The 22,913-nt window shown below is 34.0% G+C and overlaps 4 protein-coding genes across 5 annotated transcripts in view; 3 read left to right on the top strand and 1 right to left on the bottom strand.

The window, feature by feature from the left end:
• Positions 1-22,913, bottom strand: part of LOC123674766 (flotillin-2) — a 374,288-nt gene that overhangs the window by 53,151 nt on the left and 298,224 nt on the right. The window contains exon 1 of one of the 2 annotated variants that reach the window (XM_045609836.1): positions 22,715-22,913. The exons of the other annotated variant lie outside the window; for it this stretch is intronic. Coding sequence (XP_045465792.1) covers positions 22,715-22,763 — 49 coding nt within the window. The 5' untranslated portion in view covers positions 22,764-22,913. The remainder of the gene's footprint in view (positions 1-22,714) is intronic. 2 annotated transcript variants of the gene reach the window in all.
• On the top strand, positions 3,296-10,334 carry LOC123674756 (glucose dehydrogenase [FAD, quinone]-like). The gene is made up of 3 exons (XM_045609823.1): positions 3,296-3,456; positions 7,848-8,148; positions 8,199-10,334. The coding sequence occupies exons 2-3, from the start codon at positions 7,849-7,851 to the stop codon at positions 9,759-9,761; spliced, it is 1,863 nt and encodes a 620-aa protein (XP_045465779.1). The 5' UTR covers positions 3,296-3,456; position 7,848; the 3' UTR covers positions 9,762-10,334.
• On the top strand, positions 12,283-16,391 carry LOC123674761 (glucose dehydrogenase [FAD, quinone]-like). The gene is made up of 2 exons (XM_045609829.1): positions 12,283-12,691; positions 14,176-16,391. The coding sequence occupies exons 1-2, from the start codon at positions 12,404-12,406 to the stop codon at positions 15,739-15,741; spliced, it is 1,854 nt and encodes a 617-aa protein (XP_045465785.1). The 5' UTR covers positions 12,283-12,403; the 3' UTR covers positions 15,742-16,391.
• Positions 17,740-20,256, top strand: LOC123674762 (glucose dehydrogenase [FAD, quinone]-like). Its single transcript, XM_045609830.1, has 2 exons — positions 17,740-18,200; positions 18,254-20,256. Exons 1-2 carry the CDS (start codon positions 17,898-17,900, stop codon positions 19,799-19,801), a joined length of 1,851 nt encoding a protein of 616 aa, XP_045465786.1. The 5' UTR covers positions 17,740-17,897; the 3' UTR covers positions 19,802-20,256.

The following is a 22,913-nucleotide window of genomic DNA, read 5'->3' as shown; positions in this document are numbered from 1 at the left end:
ATATGAATAGGGCTCAAGCGAATTATCTGTTGATAATTTTTGTTTTTCAAAAACCGTGAATTTTAGCAAGAAAATACAGGAGAACCTATTTGTTAAGAATGGATCAAGCTAGTCAAAATAATTTTTTTTATTGTAACATATGATTATAGAAAAAAAGTTCATTCGAAACAAACTTGGGGGTTGGCATTTATAGAGGAACAGCACCAAAACATTTTTGAATGCCTTTTCGCCCGCATAAAATGTCTGCTCAATTTTTTGTTGTTAGTTTTCGATTTTTAAGAAAAAATTTAAATTGATTCCTCGCCTACAACTTGGTGAAACCTAATTTCAATATCAATAAAGGAAGTGAAACACTTGGCTTTACGTTTCACAATTACAAAAAAAATATATAATTAACTTTGACATGCATGTTTCGGGTTTCATACCATTTTAAAACTCTTGATCTCTCTTTCTAACAATTTTGAGAACGGAATGAGACCCAAAGTGTGCATGTCAACAGTAAATATACATTTTTATTAAAATTGTGAAACTTATAAAAACATTTTTTATTTCTTTTATCAATATTCAGGAAAAAAATAAAAACTGCTTTTTGAGCGCCATCTATAGGGATCTTCCACTAAACACAACAAAATGTTTATTTGGAAGACCCACTCTATTATTTTTGCCAAGGGATCACCTCCTAAGTTTTTTCGCAACTCTTCATGTACACCCTGAATATTTCACCTATTTTGACGTAGTTGTCAATGTAGTTCGATATATTGCTCTCGATTTTTGCGAACGTAGAGTCTACAATTTAAAAATTCTTTTATGTTTTGAAGAAGTGTTTTATTTATTTTCTTTTATTAATTTAGAAGAAAGTTGGTACGAGTAAACCGTTTGAGCCGTAGATGGTCCCATATAAAATACTTATTCTCCAATGGGACGGATTAATCGTGAAAATGTAGGTTCTTCTATGTCTAGCGTTCTGAATGTTATTGAACATTGGTTGGTATGGATCAGACAGTAAGTAGCTCGTTCGCTAAAAATAATTGACATAATGAACCCCACAGTGCAAGCTTCAAATAAAACAAAAGAGTTATTTAAAAAAATGCATCTTACAATGTATTAGATCAACGCACGTAGTGTAGTGCATAAATTTTATGTATTTGAAATTTTCACCGGAACCACCTTTGTCCTCTATAAAAAGAGTTGTTAGTGTCAGTCGCAGGATGGTGTTCGATAATTAGGTACAACGTCTTCTTTATACCCTTGAACTCTAAGGCTGACCGGCAACCGAATGTGAAGTTCAGCTCAGCGGAGTCAACATCGCCTATCGAATTTGTTTGCCGGTCAGCCAAATGTACCAATGACCATCAAAATAATTTTCAAATCACTAAGTCCTGTGTTCGCCGCTTTTCATTCTGTCTAATCTTTATATATTAGATTATTCTATGTACCAGAAAAGAATTGGTTCCATTAATTCTCAAAAGTAAAATGAAGCTATTTGACAAACATTCCAGAAAAGCACTGACTTGGTGACATATGTCATTATAAATGGTATGTGATTTACTATAATTTGTTGTCGGTTAGTTTATCTAGATGAGTGCTTCTGATGATTCTCACGAAATTCGATATAAAAATTCGATTGATTATTTGAAATCACGAACTCCTACTGCATTGCGCCTGCCAGCGTTCAATAAAGTCATTTCGTTTGTTCTTCATCTTGGGTTGAGTTATGCGGTACTGATGATCCCTAATGAGGGTGAAACCGGTATATCGCTACTCTCCCTTGATGAAATGCATTCTTGGTTTACTTTCGATTATGATTCCTATGAAATAGCGTGAAATCTTCTGTTTGACAATGGTTATGTTGATGGCAATTTTGTTGATACATTAACCAGATAGATAATTAATATCGTATGATATTACACACTTGGAAATTGTACTTTTTTTTTTGTATTTTCTTCATTCATTACTAAGTGCAGGTGTTAGCCAATTTTATATTATTATTATATTTCGCGCTGAATAGACTGACGATAATTGCCAACACTTATTCAGACTATCCTAATTGTCATGGATCCACCCAGAAAGGATGTACAAATATTCAGGAAACACCCTAATGGCCTAATATCAGAAGGCGTAAATCAAACATGAATATATTACTTTTATAGAAAAGTAATATATTCATGTTTGATTTACGCCTAATATCAGAAGGCGTAAATCAAACATGAATATATTACTTTTATAGAAAAGTAATATATTCATGTTTGATTTACGCCTTCTGATATTAGGCCATTAGGGTGTTTCCTGAATATCTGTACATCCTTTGTGGGTGGATTAAGAAGATATGCTCATTCGCATATGATAACATGTCCTTCCATGTTCTCATGGCTTATCTAAGAACACGAAGTTTTGACTTCAAAAATGTGTTCAGGAGACTGAAAGAGGTTTATTGGAGAAAAAATTTACATACAGAATTTCATGATGCAATTAGAAACTTACAATAGCCCCTTTACAACATTTTAGAAGAAAATATATAAAAAAGTGAAAAGCTTTGAGTGAACTTAAATGCTTTTTACATTTTTTCATATTTTCTTCGGATAAGTTGATAAGGAGTTATTTTGTTATGTTACACTTTATCAGTAGAAATACTGGATTTCTACTACTACTACTACTACTAGAATTTATAGTGAGAATTTTAAAGTGAGTTTTACTGACTCCTGGCTATTGAATAAATAATATCTTCCTTCCTATGGGTACATGGTTACTTCCTTGATCAAGGTTACTTCTACGCCGCTTTTCTGTTCTTCCGCTGATTGCGATTTACAGTTCACTCCAAGATTGAAGTAATTAGGGATTACTTTTCTTTTTTGATGTTCCCCAGAACAAAGAACTATGTACTCATAAATATATCAACAACAGCAAAAATTTATCAGAAATAACGTTAACATTTTATCTAAGTTATTCACTCTTAGAGTGTGATGTCCTTTGAATTTATCTATCATCATCATTTCATATGGCCATCATTATATTTCAACGAAAATTGTTACACAAACAATGCGATCTCCTTAAAATAAAATTTTCATTACCAAAAATTCATTATCGTAAGCACCTCAATCAGTCATACCAACAACCTCATTCGCCATCAATTTACCACTGCCTCTTCCTATAACCAGTAGGTAATTACCATCCGCTATATTCAAAAGGACAGTTCCCAATAAAAACAAACCAATACCTCGCATAAATTATGGGTATCCAAATTTTTTTACTGCCTTGGCAAGGCAAACAGGTCGGTTTTAAGGATTAGTTGGGGTTTGGTAAATAACGTTGCCTTAGTCGTTGATCATACCTGGTCGGTTGATCTTCCGCGTCATCGACAGAAAAAAATTTGGACGCTGAAAGTTCTCAAGACGCAATTTTCGTCGAGTTGAGTAGTTCAGCTTTCGTGATAGTTGATAGGGCTATAAGAAATTCCGAGTAAGTATTAACTACATTAATATATTACGTGAACAAATGTATAGGAATGGAAACTTTTCAATCTCAAACTTCCATCTTCATTTTTCAATAAATGGATACAATTTTTCAATTGAAAAGTATCCTTTGAAAGATTTCTTAAAAGTGCTTAGTTGAAGATATCGAGCATTTCAAAATCAACTAAGTGGTTGTCATTCGAATTAATCATTTTTGTTATTATTAACAACAACAAAGATATTGATTTTCAGAGTTATTATCAATTATATGACAACAAAATGAGAATCAGTCATCTATCAATCTGAATAATAATTTAACTTAATGAAATCTTTGGCATGTATTCTCAAATTTTAGTTATGTCATTCAACAATCAATGCATAAATTCTCTAAGGAAACATGTCAAATTCCTAATGAAGGGTGTTTTTTTTAGAGCTATAGAACTTTAAATTGCAATAAAACAACGATGGATTATTCGATTGACATGAATTTTATTTATCCGCAACATAATCTTTTGGCATTACATTTTAATTATGATTTCTGGCATATGACCGCCACGACTGGCTCGGATGTAGTCCAATCTTCGATGACTTTTTCCAACATTTGTGGCCGTATATCGGCAATAACACGGCGAATGTTGTCTTCCAAATGGTCAAGGGTTTGTGGCTTATCCGCATAGACCAATGACTTCACATAGCCCCACAGAAAGTAGTCTAGCGGTGTTAAATCATAAGATCTTGGAGGCCAATTCACAGGTCCAAAACGTGAAATTAGGCGGTCACCAAACGTGTCTTTCAATAAATCGATTGTGGCACGAGCTGTGTGACATGTTGCGCCGTCTTGTTGGAACCACATCTCCTGGACATCATGGTTGTTCAATTCAGGAATGAAAAAGTTAGTAATCAGAGCTCTATACCGATCACCATTGACTGTAACGTTCTGGCCATCATCGTTCGCACAGAACCATTATTTTCGAAATAAAATTGCACTATTTGCAAGCGTTGTTAAGGCGTGAGTCTATTCAAGATGAATTGCCAACCAAACTGAGAATAAATCACTTGACAGCTGTTAAATCGGTCGCCATCTTGAACAGTAATGCCAACTTAAAGTTATATACCTCAAAAAAAAAACACCCTTTACTTCTAGGCAAAAAGCTATAAGATGGTATACACATATGGGGCATAATCCATTTGATTAACTTAGTGTTGACTCATGAAATGGAAAAAAATACTGATTAATTCTTCTCGTGTTATTCTGATTTTCAAATCTTCGAAATTAGTTGATATTTATTCGGAAAAAGGTAGACTTCTGAAAATATTTAATTCTGGTAAAGTGAGAATAATGTTTCCTTCAAAAGTTCCTCTGCGAGATATTTGAAGATGGTCCTATTAACGTGCTTCTGAGATATGAAAACTTGTTCGGTTTGTGAACCAAGAAATTATTCCATATGTAAAAATTGAAAGTTGGCGTAATAAATAATCTTGATGACAGCCCTCAATGTATGGCATACAGAAGTTCAATCTGGATATTGACTACCAGTTGAGATTCTTAACAATGGTGATTTCTAAAAACTTCATATCTGAGTTTGTTTCTCTTTCCTTATTATTGGTGTTGATCTTCTTTGAGAATATGGTGTTCGATCTTGTGCTAGAGGAATACATGATGTTGGCATTTTCTGTATTCAATCAGAGATCACTTCTACTACACCATACTGCAACTTTTGCCATTGCTGCTTAAAGTTGGCTAGTCACTGATTAAACATTTTTGGGAGATATGAGAATATTGGTGTCATCTGTATACAAATAATTGTTAATGTCTACATTGAATTGGTCCTGAACCATCAGTTATTCCTCTCAAAGTAATTCAACTATATAGGAAACTTCCGCTGCTATTATATCTTCTTCTTCAATCATGATTGGTTCCTCACTCTGGATATTATCCGGCAGGTCAACCATGTATACTATAAAAAGAGTAGGACCCTGTGGGACTCCTTTAATAATAACTTTTTCCGCAGATATCATTATTTCCCTTTTTTCACATACAATAACAATTTGCTTACGGTTCGTCAAGTTACTTCCAAGTACACTGCGCAAAAAAATTAACGCACATTATGGAAATCTCAAATTTATTCTACAACTGAAGATGTTCTCGATGATAATTATTTTTATCAGAATTATGCATGCATATGTTATCCACTTTCAACGTTCTTCTTCAATACAGATGTTTTTTCCCAGCAGGAATAAAAAAGATGAGATTATCAGATTTGGAATGTATTGGCTCCATTCTGAAATCAGTTGTTCTCGATCAATTCTAGTGATCAATAGTTTTTATTTCGTTTGATTTTCTACACTTGATCGCTATGCAACGCGAAACACGCAATTTGACCCAAGAGGAATGTGCCCAAGCGGTAGTTTTGCGAGAAGAAGGGTGGACATACACAAGAATTGCAGAAAGGTTTGGAGTTGCCCATACAAGTGTGTCCAGCCTATCGAAGGGCGCGTTTGGATTTTGCGAGAGAGCATATCCATTGGGAAGAGGCTGATTGGGAAAGAGTTCTCTTCACAGATGAGTCTAGATTCTGCCTCTACCATTGTGATCGACGTTCCCTTGTATACAGACGTACACATGAAAGATATGCTCAGTGCAATTTCCTGAATACTACTGGTTTCGGGGGAGGATCCATTATGGTATGGGGTGGAATATCTTTGACTGCTCGCACAGACCTAGTGGTCGTTGATAATGGAGCTATGTATGCTGATAGGTATATAAGGAACATTCTTGAAGAGCATGTAGTGCCATTTGCCCCATACATTGGTGAAAATTTCATTTTTATGGACGATAATGCCAGACACTATCATTCGCGCATCGTTCAGGAGAACTTGAAGAGGTTTAAGTCTCTCGAATAGAATGGCCAGCAAGAAGTCCAGATCTCAATCCGATTGAGCAGGTTCGAGACAACCTCAATAGAAGGCTGAGAAGTTCAGAAAATCATCCAGCTACTCTTAATGACTTAGGAATCCAACTCAGAGAAATCTGGGAAAGATTAGATCAGAACATTTTAAGATCACTCATTTTGAGTATGAACCGTCGTTGCCGAGCTGTAATTAACGCAAGGGGTGGAAATACCAAGTATTAAATCACTTATCAGCATTCCAGTATTTTGAAAATTGTTTATTTCTCTTCTTTCACATAATATTCGGTGAAATCCTGAATTTTTTTCCATTTAATTTGTCTTGTTTCGTTCAAAACTTTCCCGAGAGAACATAAAAAATAAGTTATAAAGTCAATGTAGACTTTCATTACAATTGATATTTTCAGAATGTGCGTTAATTTTTTTGCGCAGTGTAGTTTGAGCGGCAATATTTCAATTATACATACCAATTTCCAGCTAGTAAACTGTAGTCAACAGTATCGAAGACCTTGAAGAAATCAACATAGAGATCTGCAGGTATAACATCATCGTCCAGTACAGAAACTATATTTTGTATGATCTCCAGCATAGCTGTCTCAGTATTTTTTCCACTTGAAATTCCGAAATTCATTCAGAATTTGATTTGCTAGAATTTTTTCTATGATTTCAGCAAAATATGTTATTAGGCTGAGGGTGAGCTTTGAGTAAAGGCAAATATGAAAGCTCGAACCCTGAAAGTTTCGCGCACTACCAGTTACATATTGTGAAATTTGGTATGGGTATTCAGGTTGACACATATGAATGGTCCCATAGGAATTTCCGCTCTCCCAATAGTGCATGCGTAAATGAAAACTTCTCTCGACAAACGAAAAACCATCGATAATGAATATAACATACAGGTATTGGATAGACATCTAGAAATTCAAAAGGAAAAATACTCTGTCACCAAGACAATGTTCCTTATCACAGATCTATGAAAAACATTGTAAAATTAAAAGAATTGCTCTTCTAACTGTTAGACTTCCTAGCTTATTCTCCAGAACTGACCCCCAGTGATAACAGGCTTCTGCAGACCACAAAAGAATGCTTCAGGAAAAGAAATTTGGCTCTAATGAAGAAGTGATTGCCGAGGTTGAAGGCTGTTTGGAAAGCCAAGACAAATCTTTCTACAAAAAAGTCTCCCCTGAAAAAGACTTTGTTGACGAATAAAATAAAATATTTAAGATAAATTTTTTTTAACTGGTTAGGCCAAGGGCAGATCGATTGCAATATTTTTGTCTTGGTCATACTTTCATTGATAATTATTTAAGTAATTCTAATTCACACTGAGACCGATAATTACTATTTCAACATAACTGGATCTGTTCAGTCTATTATGCCAAGTTAGTGAGAACCATTTACAAATTTTAATTCAAAATACAGAGTTTACTTTCTAGTAATATTATGTAATTCCAGAAATAAATTAATTTTGTATTTTTACATTCTGCAGTATGACGGCATTCGGACTCTACCAGCACCAGCCAATATCTTGTCCAAGCAGTGTGACTGGGGATGCTGGCATTTTTTTCCTAACTCTGATCAACACCTTGTTCGCTAACCAATGTCAGCTAGGTAGTAAAGAAGACTACCCAGTAGATGCTGCTACGACACTGGTTGACAACGATGTATTCGACTTTATCGTCATTGGTGCAGGCACATCTGGATCTATAGTTGCAGCGGAATTGGCCAACAAATCCAATAGTCGAGTACTATTGTTAGAAGCAGGAGGATATCCTTCACCTACAAGCGATGTAAATTCTCTAAATTAAAAGTAAGACTAAAATAACTAATTTTTTTTCAGATTCCAGCATTTCATTTAGGTCTACAGAGAACAATAGAAGACTGGCAGTTTCATACTGAAACCTCCAATAACTCTTGCCTCGGCTTCAAGAACAGCAGATGTCTAATACCCAGTGGAAGATGCTTGGGAGGCACAAGCACAATCAATTCTATGCTCTACCTTAGAGGAAGTAAACATGTATATAACTCTTGGTTGGAAGAAGGAAATATTGGATGGTCTTATCCAGACATCTTTCCATATTTCAAAAAATCAGAAAAGCTAGAGGTGCATGAACTCCTTACTTCCAAGCTCTATGGCACTGAAGGATTTCTTCCACTCACAAGAAGCAGACTGCATCAACCAGTCCGAAATACAATCCTCAATTCTGCGAAAGAACTCGGTTATAAAGTGTATAATCATGAAAGCCAAATCGGCTTTTTCGAGACTTTGCAGACAATAAACAAAGGCGTCAGACAAAATACAGCTAAGGTTTTTCTGGGAGAATATAAAACCCTACCGAATCTCAAAATAGCAACGGAGTCTTTGGTTGAGAAGATCCTAATCGATAGAGATTTAAAAGAAGCTACTGGTGTTAAGGTTAACATCGGTGGTAAAACAATAACTTTGTACGCTGAAAAAGAAGTGATTGTTTCTGCAGGTACAATCAATTCACCAAAACTCCTAATGTTGAGTGGTATAGGACCAAAGGAACATCTGGGATCCCTTGGTATTGAAACTTTTCATGATATAGAAGTTGGAAAAAATTTACAAGACCATTTGATGTTTCCGATATTCACAATTAAAGTTAATGATTCCGCCTTGAAATATCTAACACAAAATCCCACCGAAGAACTTTATAAATATTTTGCCAATAGAGAAGGAATATTATCGACTACTGGATTGAATAATTTGATCGGAATGTTGAGCACTAAAAATCATTCAACAGATCCTGACATTAAAATCGGATACACTTTCATCCATCGTGAAGATTCTTATACCTTAACTCAATACAAAAGAATCTTCAATTTTGACGACAGCATATTTAAATCTTTAGGAAAAGCCAACAAATTTTCTCACCTACTTTTAGTTCATATTACTCTTCTCGATACAAAATCTAGAGGTAGGGTATTACTGAAGAGTAAAAGCCCTCATGAAAAACCTCTTCTGGAATCTGGATACCTTTCTGAAGACGATGACGTAGAAACTTTGCTCAAAGGAATTAGAATGGTAGAAAAGCAAGTAAACACTAAATCTTTCCGACAAATATCCGCAACAGAAGTCCATCTGGATATTCCTAGTTGTAGAAGTTATAAATTCAAATCTGATGATTATTGGAAATGTGCTATAAGAAATGTTGCCACAACCGGGTACCATTTAATTGGAACCTGCAAGATGGGACTATCAATAGATCCACATGCTGTGGTAGATCCCCTTCTGAAGGTCCATGGTATCAGGAAATTGAGAGTAATAGATGCGAGTGTAGTTCCCACCACCACCACAGGTTCGCTCGGTGCTGTAGCTATGATGATTGGGCAAAAAGGATCCGAGTTGATCATGAATGGATTTGATGGTATCAAACACTAACTGAATGATAGGCGTTATCGATTTATTTGCTCAATTAGTATTTTAATGAAGTATATGATTAAATTTAAGTTTTAGCCAGTAATTTCATCAGAGATTTATAACACTGAAATGGACAACTAAGATCTTCAAATCAATTTTGACTTACAGATGGAACCATAACATGAACTCCGATAAATATTTCTAAGAATCCAAAGTTTGGTTAGCAATTTTTTTCATTGTAGCCGATGATCGATTGATATTTCGTGTTTTCCTCATATAATGACTTTATAAAATGAGTTCATTGAATCAATGACTTCTATAACTAACAGAATAAAAGATTTGAGTGATATATTTGGAGTCTGTGATCACTTTTATTTAGGCATTATTATTATTAATATATTTTCATGCCGTAGGTATTATATTTTATCTGGGAAATAAAATGAAATGCAATATCATTAAGTATCATTTATGTATAATGTTTTTAAAAATAATATTTTGATGAGTGAACAACTGATATGTGCTCATATATGTATTGAGGGATTGTTATTTCTTGCTTCTGAATGAGGTAATAAAGAAAATCTGTCATTAAATGATGAAAAATATCATATGTCTTTTAGTCAATGTCTTCATTTTTTTAACGTCTTGCTCTGTTATTCTAATCAAAGTGGCCTCAGGTTTTAGGTAAAATTTAAAGAATAATGAAAACAAAAAATATTTACTGACATAGCATATCCGATAAGAGCATTTGAATAAAATGTCTTGAAAAATTCATATCGAGAAGTTTCAATTTGAATATTTATATCCTTTATTTTTCGACCAAAAAAGTAACCTGAGAAGGTTGTTTTTTTATATAATAATTATGTTGGTTTCTTCGATTGAAGTTTGCAGTATCATTATACAAAAAAACTGGTCTGAACAGAATACATCTTCTATACTTGAGACCACTTATGGATGTTATGAATATTCAAAAAAAAATTTTTAAAACAACTTTCAACTATGAAACAAGTACTGCCAACTATTTGCGGCAAAAAAACATGTTTCTTTTAGCTAATTTTGAATCCACATAGCATATCTGAATTTTTTTTAAGAAATTTTTTATTTCATTTGTTTCTGGGATTTTAAGTGTCTGAAATAAAATATCAGATTATAGTTTGGGGAGGATCAATACCTTATAACATATACAGGGTAAGTCAATAGTTTTCGATCGGTCGATAACTTCAGTAAATTTTGGGATAGGAAAGTCGACAGCACTCAGCTCGTAAACTTACATTATTTTCAACTCTACAGGTGATCTAAAATTAGTGAAAAAAGATACCAGCTTGTTTTATGTAAATGGGAATGCCCAATTTTTATATCATATCCATAATGTCCATGAAATTCTGATATCGAAATACCCCATTTATCATTATTTATCTGTTGTACTTTTTGACGTAGGCAAAATTCGACAAATTTCAAGGATCTCATAGTTTAAACGAAAACCGTTCGAAATAATTGTACACTTTTTTTTTAAACCCCGAAAAGTTTTCAATTCCTCTCCAAATACACGCATCACTCTACAGGTGGCCTGAAAGACATCGCAATTATAAAAAATGAGCTTTAAAAATTGCGAAAAGTCCAATTATTCAATTGGATTGCATTAAATTTTTTTTGCCTGTCGTATAGCCTAGTGAATAATAATAATAATAATAATAAAATTTATTCGAGAACTTCTACAAATAAACATAGTTTATCACAGAGGTAATAGTCTACATTTTTCATGTTGTGCCTAAAATGAATAATTTTCAACATACTTCGCATGCATTTCATGTTTTGTACTGTACATTATACATAATATTTGTGGAATTTCTGAAATTCAAGGTTCACTATTCAAATTGAAGGACTCATTTTTTCCATTGATGTCAGATAATTTATCTTTCATAAAGGCAATATAAAATATAAAACTCGAAATTTCATAAGTATTTTTCTTGACGACTGTATTAGTAGAATTAGTATACGCATGTGTTGGTTACTAAAATAGAGTGTAACTGAACAAAAAGGATATGAGGTTATCGTAGAATCAAAGTTGATAATTAGAATTCAAAAGTTGAAACATGTAATACTTTGATAATACCACATAAATTATGTTCAACCTCAAAATCCCATATTTTAAAAAGAATGAATGCAGCTTGACTGCTCTTCTTGAATTCTGTGAAAGACTGGATTTGAACCCGGCAGTGTGAAAGCTTTTATAATTTTTTTTCTGGGAAATATAAGTGAATATTGAGTTATGCCCAGCTTAAAATTTTCAAAACATAGTCCATTTGATAATTTGAAAATGCATGATTCTGTCTTATTTTCAATTTCATTAAGTATATTGTGATTGAGAGAAGAAAAAAATGGAATTTCCTCAATCCAAAATTTTTGATATAAAGATATGGAATTATGGTCAAAAAAGCAAAAAACTTTGGCATATGTTACTTTAAATTAGTTTATGATAATGATAAGAATTGAGAATGAACTTTCACATTCGAATAATCCTTCAACAGATAACATTTGTTATTCTATTTCAGATAAACTAATTTCGATGTATTCCGCGACAGTGTAGTTAGGTTAAGTGAGGTGTCTATTCAAATCAGAAAACCCAAAAACATTTTCCTACTGAACCCATTTGATTCGACAACGCAATGTTGGAAATTCTACCAGATTCAGCCTGTCTTTCAAATTTAGACTCGCAATCTGGAAATCTGTTGCTCTTCCTACTCAACACGTTGCTCGCCAGCCAATGTGTTTTAAAAAATCCTGCTAACTATCCACCCGATAGGAGTTCTGAAATACAGGATGGGGATCGTTTCGATTTTATAGTAGTGGGCTCTGGATCTTCTGGGTCTGTGGTTGCTACCAGACTGGTGGAAACTGGGAGATTCAAGGTTTTGGTTGTAGAAGCAGGCGGTATTCCATCAATTACATCAGAAGTGAGTATAGGCCAATAACCTGTTGATTGGGCGCTTGTTTCTTGAAGAGATAATTCAATTATTTCGAAATGTAACTGTATTTTTCGAATTTTGAGTCTTAAACAATAAGGTTCGACTCAGTGATAACAAAACTCAGATCTTCTTTTTGTTTAAGGTCCGGAATTCACATTCCCTTCGCCTCTAATTTAATTTCTCCTATTTTCTGCAGTTGTCTGATCGGGAGGCTTTCCTCCCTACTTCATGTCACTTTTTTCTTCTATTTAGTTCTTTGAAAGAGGTATTTCCTCTTATCTGTCTTTCTTATTTTGATTTGTATTATCTTTCTTAATTCCTTATTCTCGTGCTCCTTCAGCGTCTTTATTATCTTCTTTCTTTGTTTATTGTCTATTTCTTCAATAGTTTCAATTTTCATTTCTTCTCTGATTTGTTGGTTAGTTATATACCATGGGGCGCCAACCGCTGTTCTTATTACTGAATTTAGGGTACTTTGCAAGTGATCATTATTATTGTCCTTCGTATTGTACCTGGTAATTCCTGCATACGTAATGCTTGGTATTAGCACTATTTTTATTATCTTCAGCTTGTTTTCTAAAGAAAGTTTACTTCTAGGGTTGAGCAATGGGTACAGTCTGCCGTGCAATTACCTTGTCTTTTTTTGTTTTCTTCTATCTGTTTGTTAAAATTCATTCTTTCAACCAGTATTACTCCCAGATATTTTGCTTCCTTTTTCCATTCTATCGTCTGGTTTTCTATTTTGACGTTTCCTGCTCTCTCCTTCTTTACTGTTGTTCCTCCGAAGTAGATTGTAACTGTTTTCGATGTGTTCACTTTGAATCTCTATTTCTTGAAGTATTCCATCAGTGTATCTGGGTCTATCTGTAGCTGCCTAGTGATTGTTTTCCGCATTCTACTGTGATAGTATATGGCAGTGTCATCTGCAAACTGGGCTATCTTGCATCTATTCATTTTCGGTATGTCTGCCATGTATAAGTTGAACAGCAGCGGTCCTATCACCGATCTTTGGGGAACTCCGGCTTCTATTTCTCTAATCGTTGACCTGGCACTATCGATATTCACCCTAAATTTTCTATTTGCCAGGTAAGATTGTATCAATCTCGTAAGTTTGATTGGAAATTTCATCAACTTCATTTGATAACAAATTCGTGGTCTAATTTATATACAGGGTGATTCACCGCGATAGCCTATTTGGTGTTTATGAAAAACAGTTTTGAAATTTATTTATGAATTGCAGTTCGTTCAGATAGGAATCTACTCAATTATTGAGAAGGCGAAATTTTGAATTGATTGATCCAACTGATTTTGTCGTCTTACAAACTCGAGATTCAGGACTATTATCGGCTTAAATTTTCTAAAATAACATATATTTGGGCAGAATAGGGTTGCTATACCTATTGAAGCAAGCACGTAAAAATTGAATTGAAATAAAACTGGAGGTTTATAGAAAAATTATTTTTCCATTACAGATACCAGCTCTTTGGACCAACATGCAGTTCACAGATCAAGTTTGGAATTATCCCACTGAACCATCAAACACTTCTTGTTTAGGATTTCAAAATGCATCTTGTCTCTGGCCAAGAGGAAAACTATTAGGAGGTTGCAGTGCCATAAACGCTATGATCTACGTCAGAGGAAACGACAAGGATTACAATTCATGGTCAGAAAAAGGTAGCGAGCTCTGGAACTATGAACACGTCTCAAACGCATTCAAAACCTTCGAAAAATTGCATTGTGATGATCAGACAAATTTTGACGTTAACGGAAAGGGAGATTTACTCCCTTTAGGTAGAACTCAAATTGAAGAAACAATCCAAAATATATTATTCAAAAGTGCAGAACAGCTTGGCTATGATAAACCAAAGCAAGATGGTCATGTAGGATTTTTCGAAAACTTACAAACTGTACATGAAGGAGTTAGGATCAACTCCGCAAAATCCTTCCTAGGTTCAGTTCGGAATTCTGTAAAATTGAGTCTAAGTATGAATACTTACGTACGGAAATTGATTATAGATGAGAATAAGAAGAAGGCTGAAGGAATCGAAGTCACCATAGGTACCAGAAAACTCAAACTTTTCGCTGACAAAGAAATAATCCTTTCAGCGGGAGCCATAAAAACACCACAGATTCTCATGTTGAGTGGCATAGGACCAAAAAGACATTTAGAAAGCTTAGGTATCAAAGTAACACAAGACCTCAATGTTGGAGGTAATTTACAGGATCACCTAATGGTGTTTGTATATTCGAAGGTCAGTGACGAAGCTATGAAACCAATCAACATTCAGGACGAAATATACAAATACTACGCTCACAGAGAAGGAGTACTGAGCACCACTGGCTTATTGAATATACAAGGATTCATCAACACTCGAAATGATACAAAATATCCTGATATACAACTTATTTATTCACCATTACGAAAGAACGATTTAGAAGTAATAGAACTGATAATGAGGAGTTTCAACATGGATCCTGTTGTGACGAATAATGTTTTAGAGTTTTGTAAGAAGAACCATGTACTGGTCACAGTAGTCGTTTTATTGAAACCTAAATCTAGAGGTAAAATACTATTGAGGAGCGATGATCCTGAACAGCCACCCTTGATTCACACCGGATATTTATCTGATGAAAATAACGAAGATTTGGACACTCTACTTAAGGGAATACGAATGGCAGAAGCCCAAATAGAGACGAAGGCTTTAAAAGAAGTCAAAGCAGAAATTTTAGATATTGGTTTACCAAACTGCAAAGGCCACGAGTTCAAGTCGGATGACTATTGGAGATGTTATATACAGAATATCGGTACAACAATCTACCATCCAACATCAACATGTTCCATGGGCCACAAAGATCAAGATGAAGCTGTTGTAGATCCAAGATTGAGAGTTAGGGGTGTGAAGAATTTGAGAGTTGTAGATGCAAGCATTATGCCTTCTATAGTTAGTGGTAACACGAATGGACCTTGTATGATGATAGGACAACGAGGATCGGAGATGATTATTGAAGATCATAAAGATGTTCATAATGAATTATAATGTAGAAATGATCCTTGGTCAGAAAATAGTGGCATTTATTTACATGCATTTCAGTTAAGTGAATATGGGAAAGTCTATTAGAAACCATGTATTTTTGATAAGATCATTTTTCTATGCCGTTATTGTTTTCTAGATTTTTCATAACGATGGACATTATTCCTCGAACACCATATTGTATTATATTCGAACTTACTTAGGGAAATCAAAGTGCAAAATATAAAATGAATTCGTTGATTAATATATTCAATTATTAATATAATTTCTAGATCATATAATATCTAAATTTATAATGAGAGTAGGTATCTAATGAGATACTGATTCTTTTCGATATTCAATTTCAAATTTGGATTATTTATTTTGGTTTATAAGAGTCAAAAAAATCGGAAGAAACACCATCCTTTCTATAAAATATAAATTTAATATTTAATAGGACATAAAAATTGAATTTTTAATAATAAAAATATAATTTTTCTTCTAATTTTTTTTCGTCCAGTTATTGTATTCATTATTATCACTCATTTGCAGTGTCTATACTAATAATGTATATTTACTTACAATATTTCTTCATAGTCTGTATCGATTAATGTGTAAAGGGTGTTTTTTTTAGAGCTATAGAACTTTAAATTGCAATAAAACAACGATGTATTATTCGATTGACATGAATTTTATTTATCCGCAAGATAATCTTGTGGCATTACAAATATGATTTCTGGCAGATGTCCGCCACCGCTGGCTCGGATGTAGTTCAATCTGGACGTCCAATTTTCAACTTTTTCCAACATTTGTGGACGTATATCGGCAATAACACGGCGAATGTTGTCTTCCAAATGGTCAAGGGTTTGTGGGTTATCCGCATAGACCAATGATTTGACATAGCCCCACAGAAAGTAGTCTAGCGGTGTTAAATCACAAGATCTTCGAGGCCAATTCAAAGGTCCAAAACATGAAATTAGGCGGTCACCAAACGTGTCTTTCAATAAATCGATTGTAGCACGAGTTGTGTGACATGTTGCGCCGTCTTGTTGCAACCACAGCTCCTGGACATCATGGTTGTTCAATTCAGGAATGAAAAAGTTAGTAATCATGGATCTATACCGATCACCATTGACTGTAACGTTCTGGCCATCATCGTTTTTGAAGAAGTACGGACCACTGATTCCACCAGCCCATAAAGCGCACCAAACAGTCAGTTTTTCTGGATGTAAGATGTAGTGCGCGATACGTATTCCGCACAGAACTATTATTTTCGAAATGAAATTGCATTATTTGCAAGCGTTGTTCAGGCGTGAATCTATTCATGATGAATTGCCAAACCAAACTGAGAATAAATCACTTGACAGCTGTTAAATCGGTCACCATCTTGAACAGTTATGCCAACTTAAAGTTATATACCTCGAACAAAACCACCCGTTAGCTGATATGTATACAGGGTGATTCACCGGGATGGCCTATTAGACGTTTATGGAAAACTATCCATAATTTTCAGCTGAAAATTTCCATATTGGGGTTTTTAAAAAGTTGCTTAACGAAAGTTGCCAAAGTGCAGAGGTTCCTAATAGTCTTACAAACGACACCATGCACTAGCAAATAGAGCTAATAATAAAAGGTGCGATGTAATTAACAAAAGCAAAAACCGTAGACGGCCATGTTCATGACGTCTATGCTATCCCCTCCACCACTTTCAATACAACAATCAGTTTTCTGATCAACACAATGTCCTGAACGACCTGAACATACCCATACAGGATGCAGAAAAGTTACCGACGAGATGTTTCAAAATATGGAAATGGAAACAAGATATTTTATATATAAAATTTCTTGATCAGAACGAAGTTTCGTTTGAAAGTACCTTAGAGACCTTCTAATCTGATACTACGCCACTGGTTCTTGATTCCGAGAATTTTCATTCTTAAATTTATCTCTCCATTCACACTAGCGATTATTGTTTTGAATCAGAGTATATAAAAGAAATATCAAAAAGATATCGATTATGCTGTCGTTATCATATTGTGTTGTTATTCTCATGTCAACATTAAATAGCTTCAAGAATCGGCAGTTGATTGAAACAGTGTATCTCAATGTATTTCAAATAAAGGAAATTTCGAGTTGAATTCGAAACTGCAAAAAACCATAGCATTTTTAATAATAACGCGGACATGACAGAGAACATAATGTTATCGCCACTACCATCAGCTTCTTGTTTGAACTACATGGATTTCCCATCTGGCAGTCTATTTTTGCTTTTGATCAACCATCTATTTGCTAGTCAATGCTATTTGAAAAACCCATACCTTTATCCCCCCGACAGTGCCTCAGAAATCCAAGATGGAGACCATTTCGACTTCATCGTGATTGGTGCAGGTTCAGCAGGTTCAGTGGTGACGAACATGCTTGTTAAAAGTGGAAAATGGAGAGTGTTAGTTCTAGAAGCAGGTACATATCCATCGATAACAACAGAGGTAAGTCATAATTTCAAAGAAACCTTCAAGTACATACATTCTTGTTTCGTCAGATCCCTTTGCTGTTCATTGATCTTGCGACAACTAACCAGATATGGCATTACCTAACAGAACCCTCCAAATTTTCTTGCACAGGGTTGAAGGACGGGTCTTGCTACTGGCCAAGAGGAAAGTTATTAGGAGGTTGTAGCTCGATAAATGCTATGCTATATATAAGAGGAAACAAAAATAATTATAATTCTTGGGCAAAAGCTGGAAATGAAGGATGGGATTACGATGACGTATTGAAGTGCTTCAAAGAAAACGAAAAACTATCGACAGAAGATTTACAGCATCTAGACACATACGGTAAAGATGGACTACTTCCACTCACCAAGTACAAGTTGAACGAAACAATAAGAGACATACTTTTAGAATCTGTGAAGGAGCTTGGTTATCCAGTTCTAGAATCAGAAGGTCCAATAGGTTTTTTTGAAAGCCTTCAGACTATTGTGAACGGTACCAGAGCAAACGCTGCCAAGATTTTTTTAGGATCCGTAAGTCGATCCTTCAAATTATCGCTAGTCACAAATGCTCACGTAGAAAAAATTTTGCTCGATAAAATTAAAATGAAAGCCGAAGGTGCAAAGGTTAGATTTGGTGATCGTAGCATAAAGGTTTATGCAGACAAAGAAGTGATACTCTCGGCTGGAGCACTGAACTCACCACAGATCCTCATGCTAAGCGGTGTAGGACCCAAACAACATCTTCAAGACCACGGTATAGAAGTTATCAAAAATTTGAAAGTAGGACATAATCTACAAGATCATTTGATTTACTGGTTCTACTCTAGTTTGAGCGATGAAGGTATTAAAAATACAATAGTGGAAGACGAATTATACAAATACTTCGCTCATAGAACTGGGGAATTCAGTAAAGTTGGTATCACAAACATCAATGGGTTCATCAGTACAAAAAATAGTTCAAATAATGCTGATATCCAATTTACCTATATATTCATCAAGAAAAATGATTTCAATTCATTGAAAAGCTTTAAAGAACTTGTTAACATAGACACCACAGTTTTCGAAAACCTAAAACGTTTCAACATACAGCACCATCTTCTTTTAACGGTTGTTACCTTATTGCAACCCAAGTCAAGAGGAAATGTACTTCTAAGAAGCAGCGATCCTTTTGATTCTCCCATTCTACGAACTGGGTACCTAACTGACAACGATGGAGAAGATATTGAAACTATGTTGAAAGGTATTCGTTTCGCAGAAAAACAAATAAAAACCAAAGCTTTCAAGAGACTTAATGCTGAGGTTTTGGATATTGGTATTCCTAACTGTAAAGGAATGGAGTTCGCTTCAGATGAGTATTGGAAGTGTGCAGTGAGAAACTTAGGGTCTACATTGTACCATCCTGTTGGTACTTGCAAAATGGGCCCTGCAAGCGATCCAACATCTGTGGTAGATTCTAGATTGAAAGTGCATGGCATAAAGAACTTGAGAGTGGTTGATGCCGGAGTTATGCCAGTAATAACCAGTGGAAATACGAATGGCCCTTCGATGATGATAGGACGGAAGGCAGGCCACATGATATTAGAAGATAATAATTGAATGGAAAATGGAACTAATGACCAATTTTTCTGATATAAGTTTCAGTGAGGCTTTATTTATTTTTGCATCCGAATAAATAAACATTTGTTCCATTATCACAGGACGAATATATCTTTCTTTCATAATATTATGTTTTTCATCACTCATTTTTATAAAATTCTGTTCTTTCATTCATGCTGTAAGTTTGCTTTGAAGACTTTCTCAGTTCTTGCTTCTCCTACATGAAGCAAATTTGTAGCTACATTTTCCATTATAGAATCTCATTTTCCAATTAAATTAATTGCCGATGTTTTTGGTCAGTTCGATTCTCAGAATGATATGTAATGAAAAATAATGTTTAGCAAAGTCGAGAGCAAAGTGCAGTAGTCAGGAATCAATAATTCTTGAATTGTCAGTTGTAATGAAATATGATTTAATCAAGAGGATTTTATAGAATATATACAATACATTGCAAATTTTACTGTCTTTTTATTTCCTTCCATCTCATGAAATGCTTGAAATCGAATAAAAACAGTGAATTTTTATACCTTGCTTGCAGTAAGAGTAGTGGAAAATAACTTACGAATAACATATCATCATTAAGGTATGTTTTTTTTTACAGTTCCTAGGATATTTTCATTTCTGAATTTGTTCGTCGATTCTCAGACTTTAAATATATAAAACAAATGACTATTTGTTGATTCAGTTATTCAATTTGTGAGTTTACTCTATTTGTACAGTTTTGGTTATTGTGAATTTTCTTTTGGTTCATTATTAATATTTTGTCTCTATTGTAATTGTAATTTAAGTCAAAAAATAGAATATATCAAATAGATATATTATGTTGTGAAGGAAAAAGGACTAAATGTTGTAATTTTTTTTTATATATTTATATTGAAAAACCTTCATCAAGTAGACCCAATCAACTTTTATAACTCAGCCTTTAAATTTATGAATTGTTTCTCGAGTTTGAATGGTAATTAGAAAGAATGTTTTCATCAAATTTTGCATAATTTTTTCAGGTTCTCTGGAATATTATATTTACCTATATGTATAGTTCACGCGAAAATTTGATAAATTTTTTTGACTATTTAATTCCACCATTATCGTGAACTGTTGTTTCCATTACGTCACGAATATCATTTCATAAGCTGAGATAACGTTCACTATAAGAGCAAATTCTTTCAATTAACAATATCATGGTTCATTGTCAACTTATTAATTGAAAAATTGAAAAGATGTTCAGTTCAAGGAGGTTAGTGGGCCAGTGAGATAGAAGCAGAAATGGGAAAAAGAATTTTTCTTTCATCTGACCATCGCAATGATTTTCAGAGTAGAGCAAAGAGGAAGAATATGTGTGCGAAATATGGAGCGACTTTATTATTTTTTAAGTTTTTTTGTATTCACTTTTCGTAGATGTTCACAGATATCTTTATTAGATTTCTGTTTGTTTCGAAATCTGCGTCAAAAGTAAACATAAAATATAATCAAACATTCCGATGATAAACAAGCAAAAATATTTGGAATAGAGAAGATTAGTGGCGGATATACTTTTACTCTTTTCTTTCTTCCTAAGAATTTACAACTCCTATCATTATTTCATCATACCGGAATACTGTAACGCAAAATATTGAGGTCCCAGGAATTTCACGTTTGCGCATGAGCAATATGAATTGTGACTCATATGGCTTCACTAACTTCCCTAATATGAACGTCTATAGAACTGCAAAGAGCAGTGTATTTGATAGTTTTTACTTTTTTATCGATAACCGTTCATTGAACAAAAAATAGTGGACAATATTACATTGTATTCAAAAAGAATCAATTCTCTCGCGAATTTTGATCCTTGAATTTTGAAGGATGAAAAATCAGGGATTCAAAATAAATATATTTCTCGTAAAATCAATTAATAAAATTAATTAATTGAATTAATTAAATTTGTTATAGCCAAATTCACCCCGATTTGAATCCTGACATTAAATAAATTAAATTTCGAAACGTCGGCGTTGTTACAAATTAAACAATAGAATGAAATTGTGTCCAATATTCCCAATATTTTCTTATTTATCAAATAACAATGGATGATAACCAAGTATTAATTAAATTTAAATTTTTTCCATTTATATTAATTTGATTTTTCAAGATACCTATTCTGGGGTGACAGGGGAAATAATAAACCATAGCTAAAAGTTTGCAGTATTTTTTGAAGTCAAATGTCAAATCGGAACAAGAAATAATACTTTGCTCAAAAAGAACATATTTAATATTCTATACCTACCGAAAATTGAAAAAGTTCAATTTTATAAGATATGTTCTACAGAGAAGAAATTTCTCAAATGTATAATAAAAACTAGTCGAATATTTTCAGATGTAATTTTTGATTGATTGTTTGTGTAACCTCGGGTTCACATCTCGTGATAAAAAATTTATTTTTAAATTCTCTTCATCGAGTTGAGTGAGGTATTCAAGTAGATAGAGGAAGTAAACATCTGTTGAATTCTAAAACACGATCGTTCGACACTGACAACATAACCTTGAATTGAGTACGCTTCATTTATTATATTGGCCGATACTCTAATGTATAGTTTGCCTTGAATCTATAAAGTTTCGTATGTAAATTAAACGAAAAATTGCATCTCAATACGATCTCATTCACGAAAACCTATAAAACCAACCGCAGCAAAATATGTTCAGGATCAATATGTTTTCCATTTTGTAATTGACAATTAACGTCGATATTTGTGTTTTGAAAACACATTGAGAGAACCTTCGAAATAAATCAATAGTGCGCACGTGTCTAGCTGGCATAAACAAGCCGGTAAAACATGAATGTGTCATAGAAAACGATCAAGTCAACGCTAATGTCAATTTGCAGAATGTCACATGACATTACGAAGTGAAATAAAGGGATTGGAAAGAGAATGTTTTACCTACCTGATACTACAAGAGCTTCGTTGGGCCCCACTGTATATATATTCCCCATGACGGTTGGAACGGAACCCGCACAAAATCACACGCACCTGAAACGTCAACTGGACGATTGCGAAGAGTGCATCACAGTCTATCACCGGACGGATGGAACAGATATGTTGAGCAAGTCCACTCCTTCAATGAGGAACCCTAATTTCCGACC

This window comes from Harmonia axyridis, chromosome 3 (genome assembly GCF_914767665.1).
Source record: "Harmonia axyridis chromosome 3, icHarAxyr1.1, whole genome shotgun sequence".
Classification (NCBI taxonomy): domain Eukaryota; kingdom Metazoa; phylum Arthropoda; class Insecta; order Coleoptera; family Coccinellidae; genus Harmonia; species Harmonia axyridis.
This window is presented reverse-complemented; position numbering and strand designations above follow the sequence as displayed.